General features: G+C 45.6%; 1 protein-coding gene across 3 annotated transcripts in view; it reads left to right on the top strand.

Annotated features, from left to right (window-relative positions):
- The first annotated feature begins 2,590 nt into the window (after window positions 1–2,590).
- LOC118400525 (protein bassoon-like) overlaps window positions 2,591–17,753 on the top strand; it is a 202,265-nt gene continuing 187,102 nt past the window's right edge. For all 3 annotated transcript variants that reach the window (XM_035797465.2, XM_035797464.2, XM_035797463.2), the window contains exon 1: window positions 2,591–2,887. In XM_035797465.2, the coding sequence (XP_035653358.2) occupies window positions 2,709–2,887 (179 nt within the window). In that variant the 5' untranslated portion in view covers window positions 2,591–2,708. The remainder of the gene's footprint in view (window positions 2,888–17,753) is intronic.

Below are 17,753 nucleotides of genomic sequence, written 5' to 3'. Positions count from 1 at the left end.
TTGATCCGAAATACAGTGTAGACATTGTTGTAAATAACTTTTGAAGCTGTAAATAGCTTTTTATTTGAATTTAAATGGAATATCTACAAAGTCCCATTATCAGCAACCATCAGTTCCTCTGTCCAGTGTCTGTTCTTTTGCCCATCTTCATATTTTATTTTTATTGGCCAGTCTGAGATATGGCTTTTTCTTTGCAACTCTGCCTAGAAGGCCACCATCCCGGAGTCGCCTCTTCACTGTTGACTTTGAGACTGGTGTTTTGCGGGTACTATTTAATGAAGCTGCTAGTCAGTTGAGGACTTGTGAGGCATCTGTTTCTCAAACTAGATACTCTAATGTACTTGTCATCTTGCTCAGTTGTGCACTGGGGCCTCCCATTTCTCTTTCTATTCAGGTTAGAGTCAGTTTGTGCTGTTCTGTGAAGGGAGTAGATTGTAGATCTCGTTGTATGAGATCTTCAGTTTCTGAACAATTTCTCGCATGGAATAGCCTTCATTTAATAATAATAATAATAATAATATATGCCATTTAGCTGACGCTTTTATCCAAAGCGACTTACAGTCATGTGTGCATACATTCTACGTATGGGTGGTCCCGGGAATCGAACCCACTACCCTGGCGTTACAAGCGCCATGCTCTACCAACTGAGCCACAGAAGGACCACACATTTCTCAGAACAAGAATAGACTGATGAGTTTCAGAAGAAAGTTATTTGTTTCTGGCCATTTTGAGCTTGTAATCGAACCCACTTGCTGATACCGCAGATACTCAACTAGTCTAAAAAAGGACAGTTGTATTGCTTCTTTAATCAGGACAACAGTTTTCAGCTGTGCTAACATAATTGCAAAAGGGTTTTCTAATGATCTATTAGCATTTTAAAATGATAAACTTGGAATAGCTAACACAACGTGCCATTAGAACACAGGTGATGGTTGCTGATAATGGGCCTCTGTACGCCTATGTAGATATTCCAGCACACTCACTCAGGGCCAACAGTGCAGTGACATGACCACGTTGGTACAGGCATTTAAAAAGGATGTTATCTTTCTCTTTTAGGCAGTGTATATTTAACTGGCAGAAAATAAATGGAGGTGGACGACAGTATGCTAACCCAATGCTAACTTTCATGCCTTTCCTTAACCCTAACCTTATTCTCATTGACATTATACCTAATTTGAACCTAAACCTTGTTCCTAAGCCTAACCTTAACCAAGTAATTTCGTCCCATATGCCTCAATTAAAAATGTTGTTCTGCCGGTTCAATACAATTTTCTTTAAATACACAACACAACAACAGGATCTAATATTAGATTGTGTAACAACAAAAATGTTCCCTCATAACTCAATGTCACTGGCACAACGCCAGGGAGATGAGCTGAATTGAATGTAGTAACTCCCCCCAATGTACTTGGAACATCTGAACATTTAATGACTTTAGGACCAAGGAGATGTATTCAAAATAGCTTCTGATGTTTTGTAATACGTGTTCATTCAGTTCATAAAATGTGCCCGTTTGTCCATTTCCTGAAAGTTACAGGGAAGATTAAACATTTTAAGGAATTATGACTTGACATGCTCATTTAACATTTCCATGGCAGAGGTACATGCACACCAGTGCTGATCACACAGAAATACTAACCATTTCTTACAACAACCACACATCCATCATTGTCTTTGTGTCAGTGAACCTATCTATCTGCCAATCTCTTTCATCCCATTCGGTCCAAAATGAACCATTGACTGGCTTTTCACAGAAGTATTAATGGTGCTGAGGGGAGAGAATATAGATAGCCCTGTCAATGATGGAGTAGCCTGGGCAAGAGAGGAAATGAGATATGTTTATTCCCTTGGGTCCTGCAGAGCACAGCGTCTGGTCAATAGTCTGATCAGGTGACTCCTCAGTCCTCACCGATACACAGTGGCCAGAGAGGACTGACAGGGGAAGGGGACAGGGAGTCTGTCTACATCACGTATAGCATCCTACTCTCTATATAGTGCACTACTTTTGATCAGAGCTCAATGGGCCCTGGTCAAAAGTAGTGCACTAAATAGGGAATAGGGTGCCCTTTGGAATCCATCCTCTGTCTAGTGCCCTTTGAGAATGTACCCTTTTAAGAGAAAGAGAATGTGCAGGCTTCATTGAAGATTTATTTTCTGCTGTTTAGTGGTTACTCATTTTCATTCTCAGAGATTCATTCTTAGTACAACCTGGTTAGCACCACTGACAAACCTCTCCTTGGAGCACATAAGAGGGTGTACAACCTGGAGAGCACCACTGACAACCCTCTCCATGGAGCATACAGTAGGTCTATAACAAACACTAGGTCTACACATGCCTTAGAAAATGGAGATGAATAACAGGTCACATGGATCAAATTTCCTCTATATTGGAAAAAGGTCAGTTTTCCTAGTGGTTCGGTGGGTTCAAGTGTCTTGCCCCCACTGCGTGACCCCTACGCCTCCTACTAGGATCTATTTAGGCAGCCGAGACAAATTAGGATTTAGGGCACGCGCCCGTACGAGCGCTCTCCCGTTTGCGTCAGCACGCGTCCTACCCTTTCTGCCAGTGCGCGAGCTCCGTGCAGGAAACTGAATTGCAGGTGATGATGGCGGAAGGAGAGCAGCGTTGAGTTGTCTATGAGTTTTTATTCTAACTGTAGAAACCTCTGCTACATCGTTTCTCTCCTCCTAATCATTTTCACGAGACGATGGGAAATGAAGGCAGCATCGAGGGAGAGGGCCAGCCGGGACAGCCCGGGTCCACTGTTCCTTCTGCGAGTGCTCCATCTTCCATTTCAGCACCAGCGGGCTCTGGACAGCTCATCAAACCCAGCAATGGTGCGCCAACAGGAGGTACAGGGGCCGGACCCGGCCCGGGGATTAACAGGTAGGCTACAATCTAGGACCGTTCTCTGCAGAACCGTGACAATAAAACGACAGTGTTTCCATTTCGAGGATATTTATTTATCGTGGCGGATGTCATGTAGCCTAGCCTATAGTGACCGTTTTTCAGAATGGGGAGAAAATACAGCTGATGTTTTAATTATTAATTTACAATATCGCCGTAACACATACTGATGATTCCTGATGATTCCTAGTTTTAATATTTTGGTTACAATGTAGGGTATGTTTAGAATATAGGCTACATTTACAAATGTGATGCATGCATACAATAGCAAAAGCCTCACGTTAACAGGCGGGTAAAATAAAGGCTATTGTATAAGCTATAAAGGGGAAGTAGACATTTTAAATCTTGAATGGCCACAGCTCTAAACTGTGTAATTTACAGCGTGCGTATTGTAGCCACCAAACTGAACATTTTCATTGATGAAGATTCCACGCCCGCCCTCGCACGGTGAGTGTGGGCCATCAGATTGTAGCTAGACTAGAGGGGCCATCTCTTTGTAAAAATGGACCGAAACACCTTGTTCATTTTATTTTACGTTTTCTTTACGAGCGATACCATCTAAAATATGTACCTGTATTTAGCTGATAAGCAATTCCATTCATTTGTACGCTTTGATTCCACGATGGGCGTGACTTGTGACGCCCGTGGGGCGGCAGGGTAGCCTAGTGGTTAGAGCGTTGGACTAGTAACCGGAAGAAGGTTGCGAGTTCAACCCCCCGAGCTGACAAGGTACAAATCTGTCGTTCTGCCCCTGAACAGGCAGTTAACCCACTGTTCCCAGGCCGTCATTGAAAATAAGAATGTGTTCTTAACTGACTTGCCTGGTTAAATAAAGGTAAAATAAAAAAATAAACAAACAACTGCTGTGACCGTAGTGGCCTTCTCACGTGACGTAGATTCAGAGAATATCGATAATGGGCTATCCATGAGACCAATTATTCTTTCCCACCAATGACCAAAGTCGCCTGATAAGTGCCCGTCTAATAGGCGACCGTTACTCACTCGAGTTTAAAACATAGCATACTATCCATCATCACATAGCCTATCGAGATTATTCCAATAGAAAAAGTACAACGTTTATTAGGCTAATATTCTATAGAGGCGGGGTGAGGGGATGGACGCATAGGGAGCCAACGTGTGTTCCCGGTAGCCTTTGAATCATTTGTATCGCCACACATTGTAAATGGTCGCATGTGCTGTTGGAACACCATATCGTTTATGAAACATCAATATTTTACCACGAACGAGACAATGAAGTGGATTGTGCAAACTCGAGTTTACAAGCTACATTCATGATTAATGTTAATGTTACAACAACGCCAAATTTTAGTGAATCATATGCCCCACGTAAGGAATAGTGCTTTCCCTCCCCACGTGGCCTTTAGTAAGTTGTACAGTGTAGCCTCCTATGGTGTGTTTGCTGTTAATATTAATTTGCAACTCATTATTCAATTGTAACACACACACACACAGAATGCTGAGATGAAGACCTGTCTGTGGTGAGTTTGTATGTGTAGATTACCTACAGATGGATGGTCCCTAGCATCGGTGTGACTGAATGACAAACTGAGGAGACCAGAATACTCTTATACAGCTGCCTGCTTTTACTGTGTTGTCGTCCCAAATGGCACCCTACTCCCTACATAGTGCACTACTTTTGACTAGAGCTCTATATAGTGAATAGGGTGCCAATTAGGACGTAACCTCATCCAGTGTGTAGCTTACCTCTGACAGCCTGTATGTCTGCTGAAAAAGGTTCTCTGTTGTATAGTGTGAAGGCGTGTATTTTCTGTGTGTTACAGTATGTATGTAGGGCTATTCTTGTCCGTTTGGCATGACAATGAGTGACAAGGATTTGTCACTCAGGTTCTATTTTTACATGTGCAATATAATATTGATTCCTCACATGTGTCTTTCCAACTTGTTGGATGGTGGTGGTATCTCACACATCACCAAGCGGTGACGAGCACAGATGGGTTGACGCTTGGTTCTGTTCGCTCTGCATTTTCTCCAGTTATGTTTTATGATGATACACTGTATATACAAAAGTATATGGACACCCCTTCAAATTAGTGGATTCTGCTATTTCAGCTACACTCGTTGCTGACTGGTGTATAAAATCGAGCACACAGCGATGCCATCTCCATGGACAAACATTGGCAGTAGAATGGCCTGTACGTGGCACGGTCATAGGATGCTACCTTTCCAACAAGTCAGTTTGTAAAATGTTTGCCCTGCTAGAGCTGCCCCGGCCAACTGTAAGTGCTGTTATTGTGAAGTGGAAACGTCTAAGAGCAACAAAGGCTCAGCCGCAAAGTGATAGGCCACAGAAGCTCACAGAACGAGACCATCAAGTGCAGAAGCGCGTAGCGCGTAACAATCGTCTGTCCTCGGCTGCAACACTCACTACCAAGTTCCAAACTGCCCCTGGAAGCAATGTCAGCACAATAACTGTTCGTCGGGTGTTTCATGAAATGGGTTACCATGGCCCGAGCAGCCGTACACAATCCTAAAATCACCATCTGCAATGCCAAGCATTGGCTGGAGTGGTGTAAAGCTGGCTGCCATTGAACTCTGGAGCAGTGGAAACACATTCTCTGGAGTGATGAATCATGCTTCACCATCTGACAGTCCGACGGATGAATCTGGGTTTGGCGGATGCCAGGAGAACCCTAACTGCCTGAATGCATTGTTCCAACTATAAAGTTTGGTGGAGGCTGGGGCTGTTTTTCATGGCCACTTAGTTCCAGTGTAGGGAAATCTTAACGCTACAGCATACAATGATATTCTAGACAATTATGTGCTTCCAACTGGCAACTAGCAACTGGACACAGTTTGGGAAGGCCCTTTCCTGTTTAGGCATGACAATGCCCCCGTGCACAAAGCAAGGTCCATACAGAAATGGTTTGTCGAGATCGTTGTGGGAAGAACTTGACTGGCCTGCACAGAGCCCTGACCTCAACCCTATCAAACACTTTTTGGATGAATTGGAATGCCGACTGCGAGCCAGGCCTTATCACCCAACATCAGTGCCCGACCTCACTAATGCTCTTGTGGCTGATGGAAGCAAGTCCCTGCAGCAATGTTCCAACATCTAGTGGAAAGTCCTCCCAGAAGAGTGGAGGCTGTTATAGCAGCAGAGTGGGGACCAACACTATATTAATGGCCATGATTTTGGAATGAGATATTCGATCAGGTGTCCACATACTTTTGGTCATATAGTGTATCTCAGCCAATAGCCCATGCAAATGAATTGGTGTGAGACTGCAACATAGATGTGTGTCGCTGTCTCTCTGGAGAGAGAAGAGAGAGGGAGAGAGAAGATAGAAACCCACTGTGATGTCTCATTTAAAAACCCAGTAGGTGGTTTAAAGGCTCACTGCTATCGTAGCCTCATATTCCTGACAACTGCCTTAAACAGGGAGACCCAAATCCAAAGGGAACAGATAGACTCTGGCGCTGTCTCAATAGCACCCTATTCCCTTTGTGGTCCACTACTTTTGACCAGGGCCCACAGGGAATATAGGAAGGAATAGGGGGGCCATTTGGACCGCTGGCCATGTGTGGTGACTGAGCCATGGACTCGCTGTCTTTACATCTAAGCTTTATTGACAACGTTTTCCCCATTGACATGATGAGGGTGGATAAAGCACACGGGAGCATAGATAGATTGCAGTATGCAGCAGACCTGGGATAATATTTGAATACAGATCCCCCTTTTTAAAACTATTTCTCAGGAAGTGACACATTTTTTAAAACTATTGGATTGGCTGCCTTCAACTAATGGCAGGGCTGTATCTGCAATTGCATAGATATAAATTGAATGAATAGAGCACACACACAATCTCCTATTCTGTATATGTCTATCTGACAGTCATATTTGATCTACACCATACATTATCTACATGTACATACTACCTCAATCAGCCCGACTAACCGGTGCCTGTATATAGCTTCGCTACTGTTATAGCCTCGCTACTGTTATAGCCTCGCTACTGTTATAGCCTCGCTACTGTATATAGCCTCGCTACTGTATATAGCCTCGCTACTGTTATAGCCTCCCTACTGTTATAGCCTCACTACTGTATATAGCCTCGCTACTGTATATAGCCTCGCTACTGTTATAGCCTCGCTACTGTTATAGCCTCGCTACTGTATATAGCCTCGCTACTGTTATAGCCTCGCTACTGTTATAGCCTCGCTACTGTTATAGCCTCGCTACTGTATATAGCCTCGCTATAGCCTCGCTACTGTTATAGCCTCGCTACTGTTATAGCCTCGCTACTGTATATAGCCCCGCTACTGTTATAGCCTCGCTACTGTTATAGCCTCGCTACTGTATATAGCCTCTCTACTGTTATAGCCTCGCTACTGTTATAGCCTCGTTACTGTTATAGCCTCGCTACTGTTATAGCCCCGCTACTGTTATAGCCTCGCTACTGTTATAGCCTCTCTACTGTTATAGCCTCGCTACTGTATATAGCCTCGCTACTATTATAGCCTCTCTACTGTTATAGCCTCTCTACTGTTATAGCCTCGCTACTGTTATAGCCTCTCTACTGTTATAGCCTCGCTACTGTTATAGCCTCGTTACTGTTATAGCCTCGCTACTGTTATAGCCTCGTTACTGTTATAGCCTCGCTACTGTTATAGCCTCTCTACTGTTATAGCCTCGCTACTGTTATAGCCTCGTTACTGTTATAGCCTCGCTACTGTTATAGCCTCGCTACTGTTATAGCCTCGCTACTGTTATAGCCTCTCTACTGTTATAGCCTCGCTACTGTATATAGCCTCGCTACTATTATAGCCTCTCTACTGTTATAGCCTCGCTACTGTTATAGCCTCTCTACTGTTATAGCCTCGCTACTGTATATAGCCTCGCTACTATTATAGCCTCTCTACTGTTATAGCCTCGCTACTGTATATAGGCTCGCTACTGTTATAGCCTCGCTACTGTTATAGCCTCGCTACTGTTATAGCCTCGTTACTGCTATAGCCTCGCTACTGTTATAGCCTCGTTACTGTTATAGCCTCGCTACTGTTATAGCCTCGCTACTGTTATAGCCTCGCTACTGTTATAGCCTCGTTACTGTTATAGCCTCGCTACTGTTATAGCCTCGCTACTGTTATAGCCTCACTACTGTTATAGCCTCTCTACTGTTATAGCCTCTCTACTGTTATAGCCTCGTTACTGTTATAGCCTCGCTACTGTTATAGCCTCGCTACTGTTATAGCCTCGCTACTGTTATAGCCTCTCTACTGTTATAGCCTCTCTACTGTTATAGCCTCGCTGCTGTATATAGGCTCGCTACTGTTATAGCCTCGCTACTGTTATAGCCTCGCTACTGTTATAGCCTCGTTACTGTTATAGCCTCGCTACTGTTATAGCCTCGTTACTGTTATAGCCTCGCTACTGTTATAGCCTCGCTACTGTTATAGCCTCGCTACTGTTATAGCCTCGTTACTGTTATAGCCTCGCTACTGTTATAGCCTTGCTACTGTTATAGCCTCACTACTGTTATAGCCTCTCTACTGTTATAGCCTCTCTACTGTTATAGCCTCGTTACTGTTATAGCCTCGCTACTGTTATAGCCTCGCTACTGTTATAGCCTCGCTACTGTTATAGCCTCTCTACTGTTATAGCCTCGTTACTGTTATCGCCTCGCTACTGTTATAGCCTCGTTACTGTTATAGCCTCGCTACTGTTATAGCCTCTCTACTGTTATAGCCTCGCTACTGTTATAGCCTCGCTACTGTTATAGCCTCGCTACTGTTATAGCCTCGCTACTGTTATAGCCTCGTTGCTGTTATAGCCTCTCTACTGTTGTAGCCTTGCTACAGTTATAGCCTCGCTACTGTTATAGCCTCACTACTGTTATAGCCTCGCTACTGTTATAGCCTCGCTACTGTTATAGCCTCGCTACTGTTATAGCCTCGCTACTGTTATAGCCTCGTTACTGTTATAGCCTCTCTACTGTTATAGCATCGCTACTGTTATAGCCTTGCTACTGTTATAGCCCCGTTACTGTTATAGCCTCGTTACTGTTATAGCCTTGCTACTGTTATAGCCTCGCTACTGTTATAGCATCGCTACTGTTATAGCCTTGCTACTGTTATAGCCCCGTTACTGTTATAGCCTCGTTACTGTTATAGCCTTGCTACTGTTATAGCCTCGCTACTGTTATAGCCTCGCTACTGTTATAGCCTCGCTACTGTTATAGCCTCGTTACTGTTATAGCCTCTCTACTGTTATAGCATCGCTACTGTTATAGCCTTGCTACTGTTATAGCCCCGTTACTGTTATAGCCTCGTTACTGTTATAGCCTTGCTACTGTTATAGCCTCGCTACTGTTATAGCCTCGCTACTGTTATAGCCTCGTTACTGTTATAGCCTCTCTACTGTTATAGCCTCTCTACTGTTATAGCCTCGCTACTGTTATAGCCTCTCTACTGTTATAGCCTCTCTACTGTTATAGCCTCTCTACTGTTGTTTTTTTTCTTTAGTTACCTTTTGTTCACCTAATACCTTTTTGCACTGTTGGTTAGAGCCTGTAAGTAAGCATTTCACTGTTCACTGTTGTATTCGGCGCACGTGACGAATAAACTTTGATTTGATTTATGTCTGAACATTCTGTAAATGTCCATTCTCCTGAATGTCAATTGCCCCAGGTATATATCATCAAGTAAAACCAATTAACCAATTCTATTTTCTACAGATAAGTACAAATAAGTTGTGGCACTCAACTACAGTATGACTATGGGCCCTGGTCTAAAGTAGTGTACTGTAAGGGAAAAGGGTGCCATTTAGGATGCAATTCCAGCACTATCTGCCTCTACTGCTGACATATTGAATTCACTGCCACCTACCATGTTCATAAAGGAAACACTCATTGCCTGTCCATTTAGTTCAATATACTGTATATTAAGTATAGATTAGAATAATTCACAGTTAAAAGGCCTCACATGAAGAGTCACTAGTGAGAACAACCCAGTGTCTGTTCTGAGGTCAGCTCTGTCTCTGTGTTCACCCCAAATGGCACCCTGTCCCAATATAGTGCACTAGTTTTGATCAGGACCCATAGGGCTAGGTAAAACGAAGTACACTATAGAATAGGGTGCCATTTGTGACAGAATCTCTGTCTCTTCTGAGAGAAGCTCTGTGTGCTGAATGTAGCAGCTAGGCCCTGTGTCTGCACTGAGAGTATACACTAAGTAGTTTCATTTGTAATGACTGAGAATATAGCTGTTGTTTTATATAGTATACTGTCAATAGCTGTAGACCTTCTGCAGTTGCACTGTTGACCTGTAGGTAAGCAATGCTGATCATTTGATCGTCAGTGACATTGGTATTTGGTATACGTGAGTGGTTTAGACTGGCCCTAACTCTAACCCTGTCAACAGAGTGTTATTCACTGGCCCGAGCCCTGTCAACAGAGTCTTATTCACTGGCCCTAGCCTTGTCAACAGAGTGTTATTCACTGGCCCTAGCCCTGTCAAAAGAGTGTTATTCACTGGCCCTATCCCTGTCAACAGAGTGCTATTCACTGGCCCTAACCCTAACCCTGTCAACAGAGTGTTATTCACTGGCCCTAACCCTAACCCTGTCAACAGAGTGTTATTCACTGGCCCTAACCCTAGCGCTGTCAACAGAGTGTTATCCACTGGCCCTAACCCTGTCAACAGAGTGTTATTCACTGGCTCTAACCCTGTCAACAGTGTTATTCAAATCAAATCAAATCAAATCCAATCAAATCAAATGTATTTATTAAGCCCTTCATACATCAGCTGATATCTCAAAGTGCTGTACAGAAACCCAGCCTAAAACCCCAAACAGCAAGCAATGCAGGTGTAGAAGCACGGTGGCTAGGAAAAACTCCCTAGAAATGCCAAAACCTAGGAAGAAACCTAGAGAGGAACCAGGCTATGTGGGGTGGCCAGTCCTCTTCTGGCTGTGCCGGGTGGAGATTATAACAGAACATGGCCAAGATGTTCAAATGTTCATAAATGACCAGCATGGTCGTATAATAATAAGGCCCTAACCCTAACCCTGTCAACAGAGTGTTATTCACTGGCCCTAACCCTGTCAACAGAGTGTTATTCACAGCCCTAACCCTGTGGTCTAACCCTGTCAACAGAGTGTTATTCACTGGCCCTAACCCTAACCCTATCAACAGAGTGTTATTCACTGGCCCTAACCCTGTCAACAGAGTGTTATTCACTGGCCCTAACCCTGTCAACAGAGTGTTATTCACTGGCCCTAACCCTGTCAACAGAGTGTTATTCACTGGCCCTAACCCTAGCCCTGTCAACAGAGTGTTATTCACTGGCCCTAACCCTGTCAACAGAGTGTTATTCACTGGCCCTAACCCTGTCAACAGAGTGTTATTCACTGGCCCTAACCCTAGCCCTGTCAACAGAGTGTTATTCACTGGCCCTAACCCTAGCCCTGTCAACAGAGTGTTATTCACTGGCCCTAACCCTGTCAACAGAGTGTTATTCACTGGCCCTAACCCTGTCAACAGAGTGTTATTCACTAGCCATAACCCTAGCCCTGTCAACAGAGTGTTATTCACTGGCCCTAACCCTGTCAACAGAGTGTTATTCACTGGCCCTAACCCTGTCAACAGAGTGTTATTCACTGGCCCTAGCCCTGTCAACAGAGTGTTATTCACTGGCCCTAACCCTGTCAACAGAGTGTTATTCACTGGCCCTAACCCTGTCAACAGAGTGTTATTCACTGGCCCTAACCCTAGCCCTGTCAACAGAGTGTTATTCACTGGCCCTAACCCTGTCAACAGAGTGTTATTCACTGGCCCTAACCCTGTCAACAGAGTGTTATTCACTGGCCCTAACCCACTGGTTATTTACCCTAACCCTGTCAACAGAGTGTTATTCACTGGCCCTAACCCTGTCAACAGAGTGTTATTCACTGGCCCTAGCCCTGTCAACAGAGTGTTATTCACTGGCCCCCTAACCCTGTAAACAGAGTGTTATTCACTGGCCCTAACCCTGTCAACAGAGTGTTATTCACTGGCCCTAACCCTGTCAACAGAGTGTTATTCACTGGCCCTAACCTAACCCTGTCAACAGAGTGTTATTCACTAGCCCTAACCCTGTCAACAGAGTGTTATTCACTGGCCCTAACCCTGTCAACAGAGTGTTATTCCTGTCAACAGAGGTTATTCACTGGCCCCTAACCCTGTCAACAGAGTGTTATTCACTGGCCCTAACCCTGTCAACAGAGTGTTATTCACTGGCCCTAACCCTGTCAACAGAGTGTTATTCACTGGCCCTAACCCTGTCAACAGAGTGTTATTCACTGGCCCTAACCCTGTCAACAGAGTGTTATTCACTGGCCCTAACCCTGTCAACAGAGTGTTATTCACTGGCCCTAACCCTGTCAACAGAGTGTTATTCACTGGCCCTAACCCTGTCAACAGAGTGTTATTCACTGGCCCTAACCCTGTCAACAGAGTGTTATTCACTGGCCCTAACCCTGTGGAGTGTTATTCACTGGCCCTAACCCTGTCAACAGAGTGTTATTCACTGGCCCTAACCCTGTCAACAGAGTGTTATTCACTGGCCCTAACCCTGTCAACAGAGTGTTATTCACTGGCCCTAACCCTGTCAACAGAGTGTTATTCACTGGCCCTAACCCTGTCAACAGAGTGTTATTCACTGGCCCTAACCCTGTCAACAGAGTGTTATTCACTGGCCCTAACCCTGTCAACAGAGTGTTATTCACTGGCCCTAACCCTAGCCCTGTCAACAGAGTGTTATTCACTGGCCCTAACCCTGTCAACAGAGTGTTATTCACTGGCCCTAACCCTAGCCCTGTCAACAGAGTGTTATTCACTGGCCCTAACCCTGTCAACAGAGTGTTATTCACTGGCCCTAACCCTAGCCCTGTCAACAGAGTGTTATTCACTGGCCCTAACCCTGTCAACAGAGTGTTATTCACTGGCCCTAACCCTGTCAACAGAGTGTTATTCACTGGCCCTAACCCTGTCAACAGAGTGTTATTCACTGGCCCTAACCCTGTCAACAGAGTGTTATTCACTGGCCCTAACCCTGTCAACAGAGTGTTATTCACTGGGCCCTGTCAACAGAGTGTTATTCACTAACCCTGTCAACAGAGTGTTATTCACTGGCCCTAACCCTGTCAACAGAGTGTTATTCACTGTCAACCCAGAGTGTTATTCACTGGCCCTAACCCTAGCCCTGTCAACAGAGTGTTATTCACTGGCCCTAACCCTGTCAACAGAGTGTTATTCACTGGCCCTAACCCTAGCCCTGTCAACAGAGTGTTATTCACTGGCCCTAACCCTGTCAACAGAGTGTTATTCACTGGCCCTAACCCTGTCAACAGAGTGTTATTCACTGGCCCTAACCCTGTCAACAGAGTGTTATTCACTGGCCCTAACCCTGTCAACAGAGTGTTATTCACTGGCCCTAACCCTGTCAACAGAGTGTTATTCACTGGCCCTAACCCTGTCAACAGAGTGTTATTCACTGGCCCTAACCCTGTCAACAGAGTGTTATTCACTGGCCCTAACCCTGTCAACAGAGTGTTATTCACTGGCCCTAACCCTGTCAACAGAGTGTTATTCACTGGCCCTAACCCTGTCAACAGAGTGTTATTCACTGCCCTGTCAACAGAGTGTTATTCACTGGCCCTAACCCTGTCAACAGAGTGTTATTCACTGGCCCTAACCCTGTCAACAGAGTGTTATTCACTGGCCCTAACCCTGTCAACAGAGTGTTATTCACTGGCCCTAACCCTGTTCAACAGAGTGTTATTCACTGGCCCTAACCCTGTCAACAGAGTGTTATTCACTGGCCCTAACCCTGTCAACAGAGTGTTATTCACTGGCCCTAACCCTGTCAACAGAGTGTTATTCACTGGCCCTAACCCTGTCAACAGAGTGTTATTCACTGGCCCTAACCCTGTCAACAGAGTGTTATTCACTGGCCCTAACCCTGTCAACAGAGTGTTATTCACTGGCCCTAACCCTGTCAACTAACCTAGCCCTGTCAACAGAGTGTTATTCACTGGCCCTAACCCTGTCAACAGAGTGTTATTCACTGGCCCTAACCCTGTCAACAGAGTGTTATTCACTGGCCCTAACCCTGTCAACAGAGTGTTATTCACTGGCCCTAACCCTAGCCCTGTCAACAGAGTGTTATTCACTGGCCCTAACCCTGTCAACAGAGTGTTATTCACTGGCCCTAACCCTGTCAACAGAGTGTTATTTCTAACTCAACAGAGGCCCTCAAACCCTGTCAACCCTGTCAACAGAGTGTTATTCACTGGCCCTAACCCTGTCAACAGAGTGTTATTCACTGGCCCTAAACCCTGTCAACAGAGTGTTATTCACTGGCCCTAACCCTGTCAACAGAGTGTTATTCACTGGCCCTAACCCTGTCAACAGAGTGTTATTCACTGGCCCTAACCCTAACAGAGTGTTATTCCTAGCCCTGTCAACAGAGTGTTATTCACTGGCCCTAACCCTGTCAACAGAGTGTTATTCACTGGCCAACTAACCCTAGCCCTGTCAACAGAGTGTTATTCACTGGCCCTAACCCTGTCAACAGAGTGTTATTCACTGGCCCTAAAGCCCTGTCAACAGAGTGTTATTCACTGGCCCTAACCCTGTCAACAGAGTGTTATTCACTGGCCCTAACCCTGTCAACAGAGTGTTATTCACTGGCCCAAACCCTGTCAACAGAGTGTTATTCACTGGCCTAACCCTAACCCTGTCAACAGAGTGTTATTCACTGGCCCTAACTAACCCTGTCAACAGAGTGTTATTCACTGGCCCTAACCCTAGCCCTGTCAACAGAGTGTTATTCACTGGCCCTAACCCTGTCAACAGAGTGTTATTCACTATTCTAACCCTGGTCAACAGAGTGTTATTCACCTAGCCCTGTCAACAGAGTGTTATTCACTGGCCCTAACCCTGTCAACAGAGTGTTATTCACTGGCCCTAACCCTGTCAACAGAGTGTTATTCACTGGCCCTAACCCTAACCCTGTCAACAGAGTGTTATTCACTGGCCCTAACCCTGTCAACAGAGTGTTATTCACTGGCCCTAACCCTGTCAACAGAGTGTTATTCACTGGCCCTAACCCTAGCCCTGTCAACAGAGTGTTATTCACTGGCCCTAACCCTGTCAACAGAGTGTTATTCACTGGCCCTAACCCTGTCAACAGAGTGTTATTCAACCCTGTCAACAGAGTGTTATTCACTGGCCCTAACCCTGTCAACAGAGTGTTATTCACTGGCCCTAACCCTGTCAACAGAGTGTTATTCACTGGCCCTAACCCTGTCAACAGAGTGTTATTCACTGGCCCTAACCCTGTCAACAGAGTGTTATTCACTGGCCCTAACCCTGTCAACAGAGTGTTATTCACTGGCCCTAACCCTGTCAACAGAGTGTTATTCACTGGCCCTAACCCTGTCAACAGAGTGTTATTCACTGGCCCTAACCCTGTCAACAGAGTGTTATTCACTGGCCCTAACCCTGTCAACAGAGTGTTATTCACTGGCCCTAACCCTGTCAACAGAGTGTTATTCACTGGCCCTAACCCTGTCAACAGAGTGTTATTCACTGGCCCTAACCCTGTCAACAGAGTGTTATTCACTGGCCCTAACCCTGTCAACAGAGTGTTATTCACTGGCCCTAACCCTGTCAACAGAGTGTTATTCACTGGCCCTAACCCTGTCAACAGAGTGTTATTCACTGGCCCTAGCCCTGTCAACAGAGTGTTATTCACTGGCCCTAACCCTGTCAACAGAGTGTTATTCACTGGCCCTAACCCTGTCAACAGAGTGTTATTCACTGGCCCTAAACCCTGTCAACAGAGTGTTATTCACTGGCCCTAACCCTGTCAACAGAGTGTTATTCACTGGCCCTAGCCCTGTCAACAGAGTGTTATTCACTGGCCCTAACCCTGTCAACAGAGTGTTATTCACTGGCCCTAACCCTGTCAACAGAGTGTTATTCACTGGCCCTAACCCTGTCAACAGAGTGTTATTCACTGGCCCTAACCCTGTCAACAGAGTGTTATTCACTGGCCCTAACCCTGTCAACAGAGTGTTATTCACTGGCCCTAACCCTGTCAACAGAGTGTTATTCACTGGCCCTAACCCTGTCAACAGAGTGTTATTCACTGGCCCTAACCCTGTCAACAGAGTGTTATTCACTGGCCCTAACCCTGTCAACAGAGTGTTATTCACTGGCCCTAACCCTGTCAACCTGGCCCTAACCCTGTCAACAGAGTGTTATTCACTGGCCCTAACCCTGTCAACAGAGTGTTATTCACTGGCCCTAACCCTGTCAACAGAGTGTTATTCACTGGCCCTAACCCTGTCAACAGAGTGTTATTCACTGGCCCTAACCTGTCAACAGAGCCCTGTCAACAGAGTGTTATTCACTGGCCCTAACCCTGTCAACAGAGTGTTATTCACTGGCCCTAACCCTGTCAACAGAGTGTTATTCACTGGCCCTAACCCTGTCAACAGAGTGTTATTCACTGGCCCTAACCCTGTCAACAGAGTGTTATTCACTGGCCCTAACCCTGTCAACAGAGTGTTATTCACTGGCCCTAACCCTAGCCCTGTCAACAGAGTGTTATTCACTGGCCCTAACCCTGTCAACAGAGTGTTATTCACTGGCCCTAACCCTGTCAACAGAGTGTTATTCACTGGCCCTAACCCTGTCAACAGAGTGTTATTCTGGCCCTAACCCTGTCAACTACTGGCCCTAACCCTGTCAACAGAGTGTTATTCACTGGCCCTAACCCTAGCCCTGTCAACAGAGTGTTATTCACTGGCCCTAACCCTGTCAACAGAGTGTTATTCACTGGCCCTCAACAGAGTGTTATTCAGCCCTGTCAACAGAGTGTTATTCACTGGCCCTAACCCTGTCAACAGAGTGTTATTCACTGGCCCTAACCCTGTCAACAGAGTGTTATTCACTGGCCCTAACCCTGTCAACAGAGTGTTATTCACTGGCCCTAACCCTGTCAACAGAGTGTTATTCACTGGCCCTAACCCTGTCAACAGAGTGTTATTCACTGGCCCTAACCCTGTCAACAGAGTGTTATTCACTGGCCCTAACCCTGTCAACAGAGTGTTATTCACTGGCCCTAACCCTGTCAACAGAGTGTTATTCACTGGCCCTGTCAACAGAGTGTTATTCACTGGCCCTGTCAACAGAGTGTTATTCACTGGCCCTAAGCCCTGTCAACAGAGTGTTATTCACTGGCCCTAACCCTGTCAACAGAGTGTTATTCACTGGCCCTAACCCTGTCAACAGAGTGTTATTCACTGGCCCTAGCCCTGTCAACAGAGTGTTATTCACTGGCCCTAACCCTGTCAACAGAGTGTTATTCACTGGCCCTAACCCTGTCAACAGAGTGTTATTCACTGGCCCTAGCCCTGTCAACAGAGTGTTATTCACTGGCCCTAACCCTGTCAACAGAGTGTTATTCACTGGCCCTAACCCTGTCAACAGAGTGTTATTCACTGGCCCTAACCCTGTCAACAGAGTGTTATTCACTGGCCCTAACCCTGTCAACAGAGTGTTATTCACTGGCCCTAACCCTGTCAACAGAGTGTTATTCACTGGCCCCCTAACCCTGTCAACAGAGTGTTATTCACTGGCCCTAACCCTGTCAACAGAGTGTTATTCACTGGCCCTAACCCTGTCAACAGAGTGTTATTCACTGGCCCTAGCCCTGTCAACAGAGTGTTATTCACTGGCCCTAACCCTGTCAACAGAGTGTTATTCACTGGCCCTAACCCTGTCAACAGAGTGTTATTCACTGGCCCTAACCCTAG

Source organism: Oncorhynchus keta, chromosome 21 (genome assembly GCF_023373465.1).
Source record: "Oncorhynchus keta strain PuntledgeMale-10-30-2019 chromosome 21, Oket_V2, whole genome shotgun sequence".
NCBI classification, from domain to species: Eukaryota; Metazoa; Chordata; class Actinopteri; order Salmoniformes; family Salmonidae; genus Oncorhynchus; species Oncorhynchus keta.
This window is presented reverse-complemented; position numbering and strand designations above follow the sequence as displayed.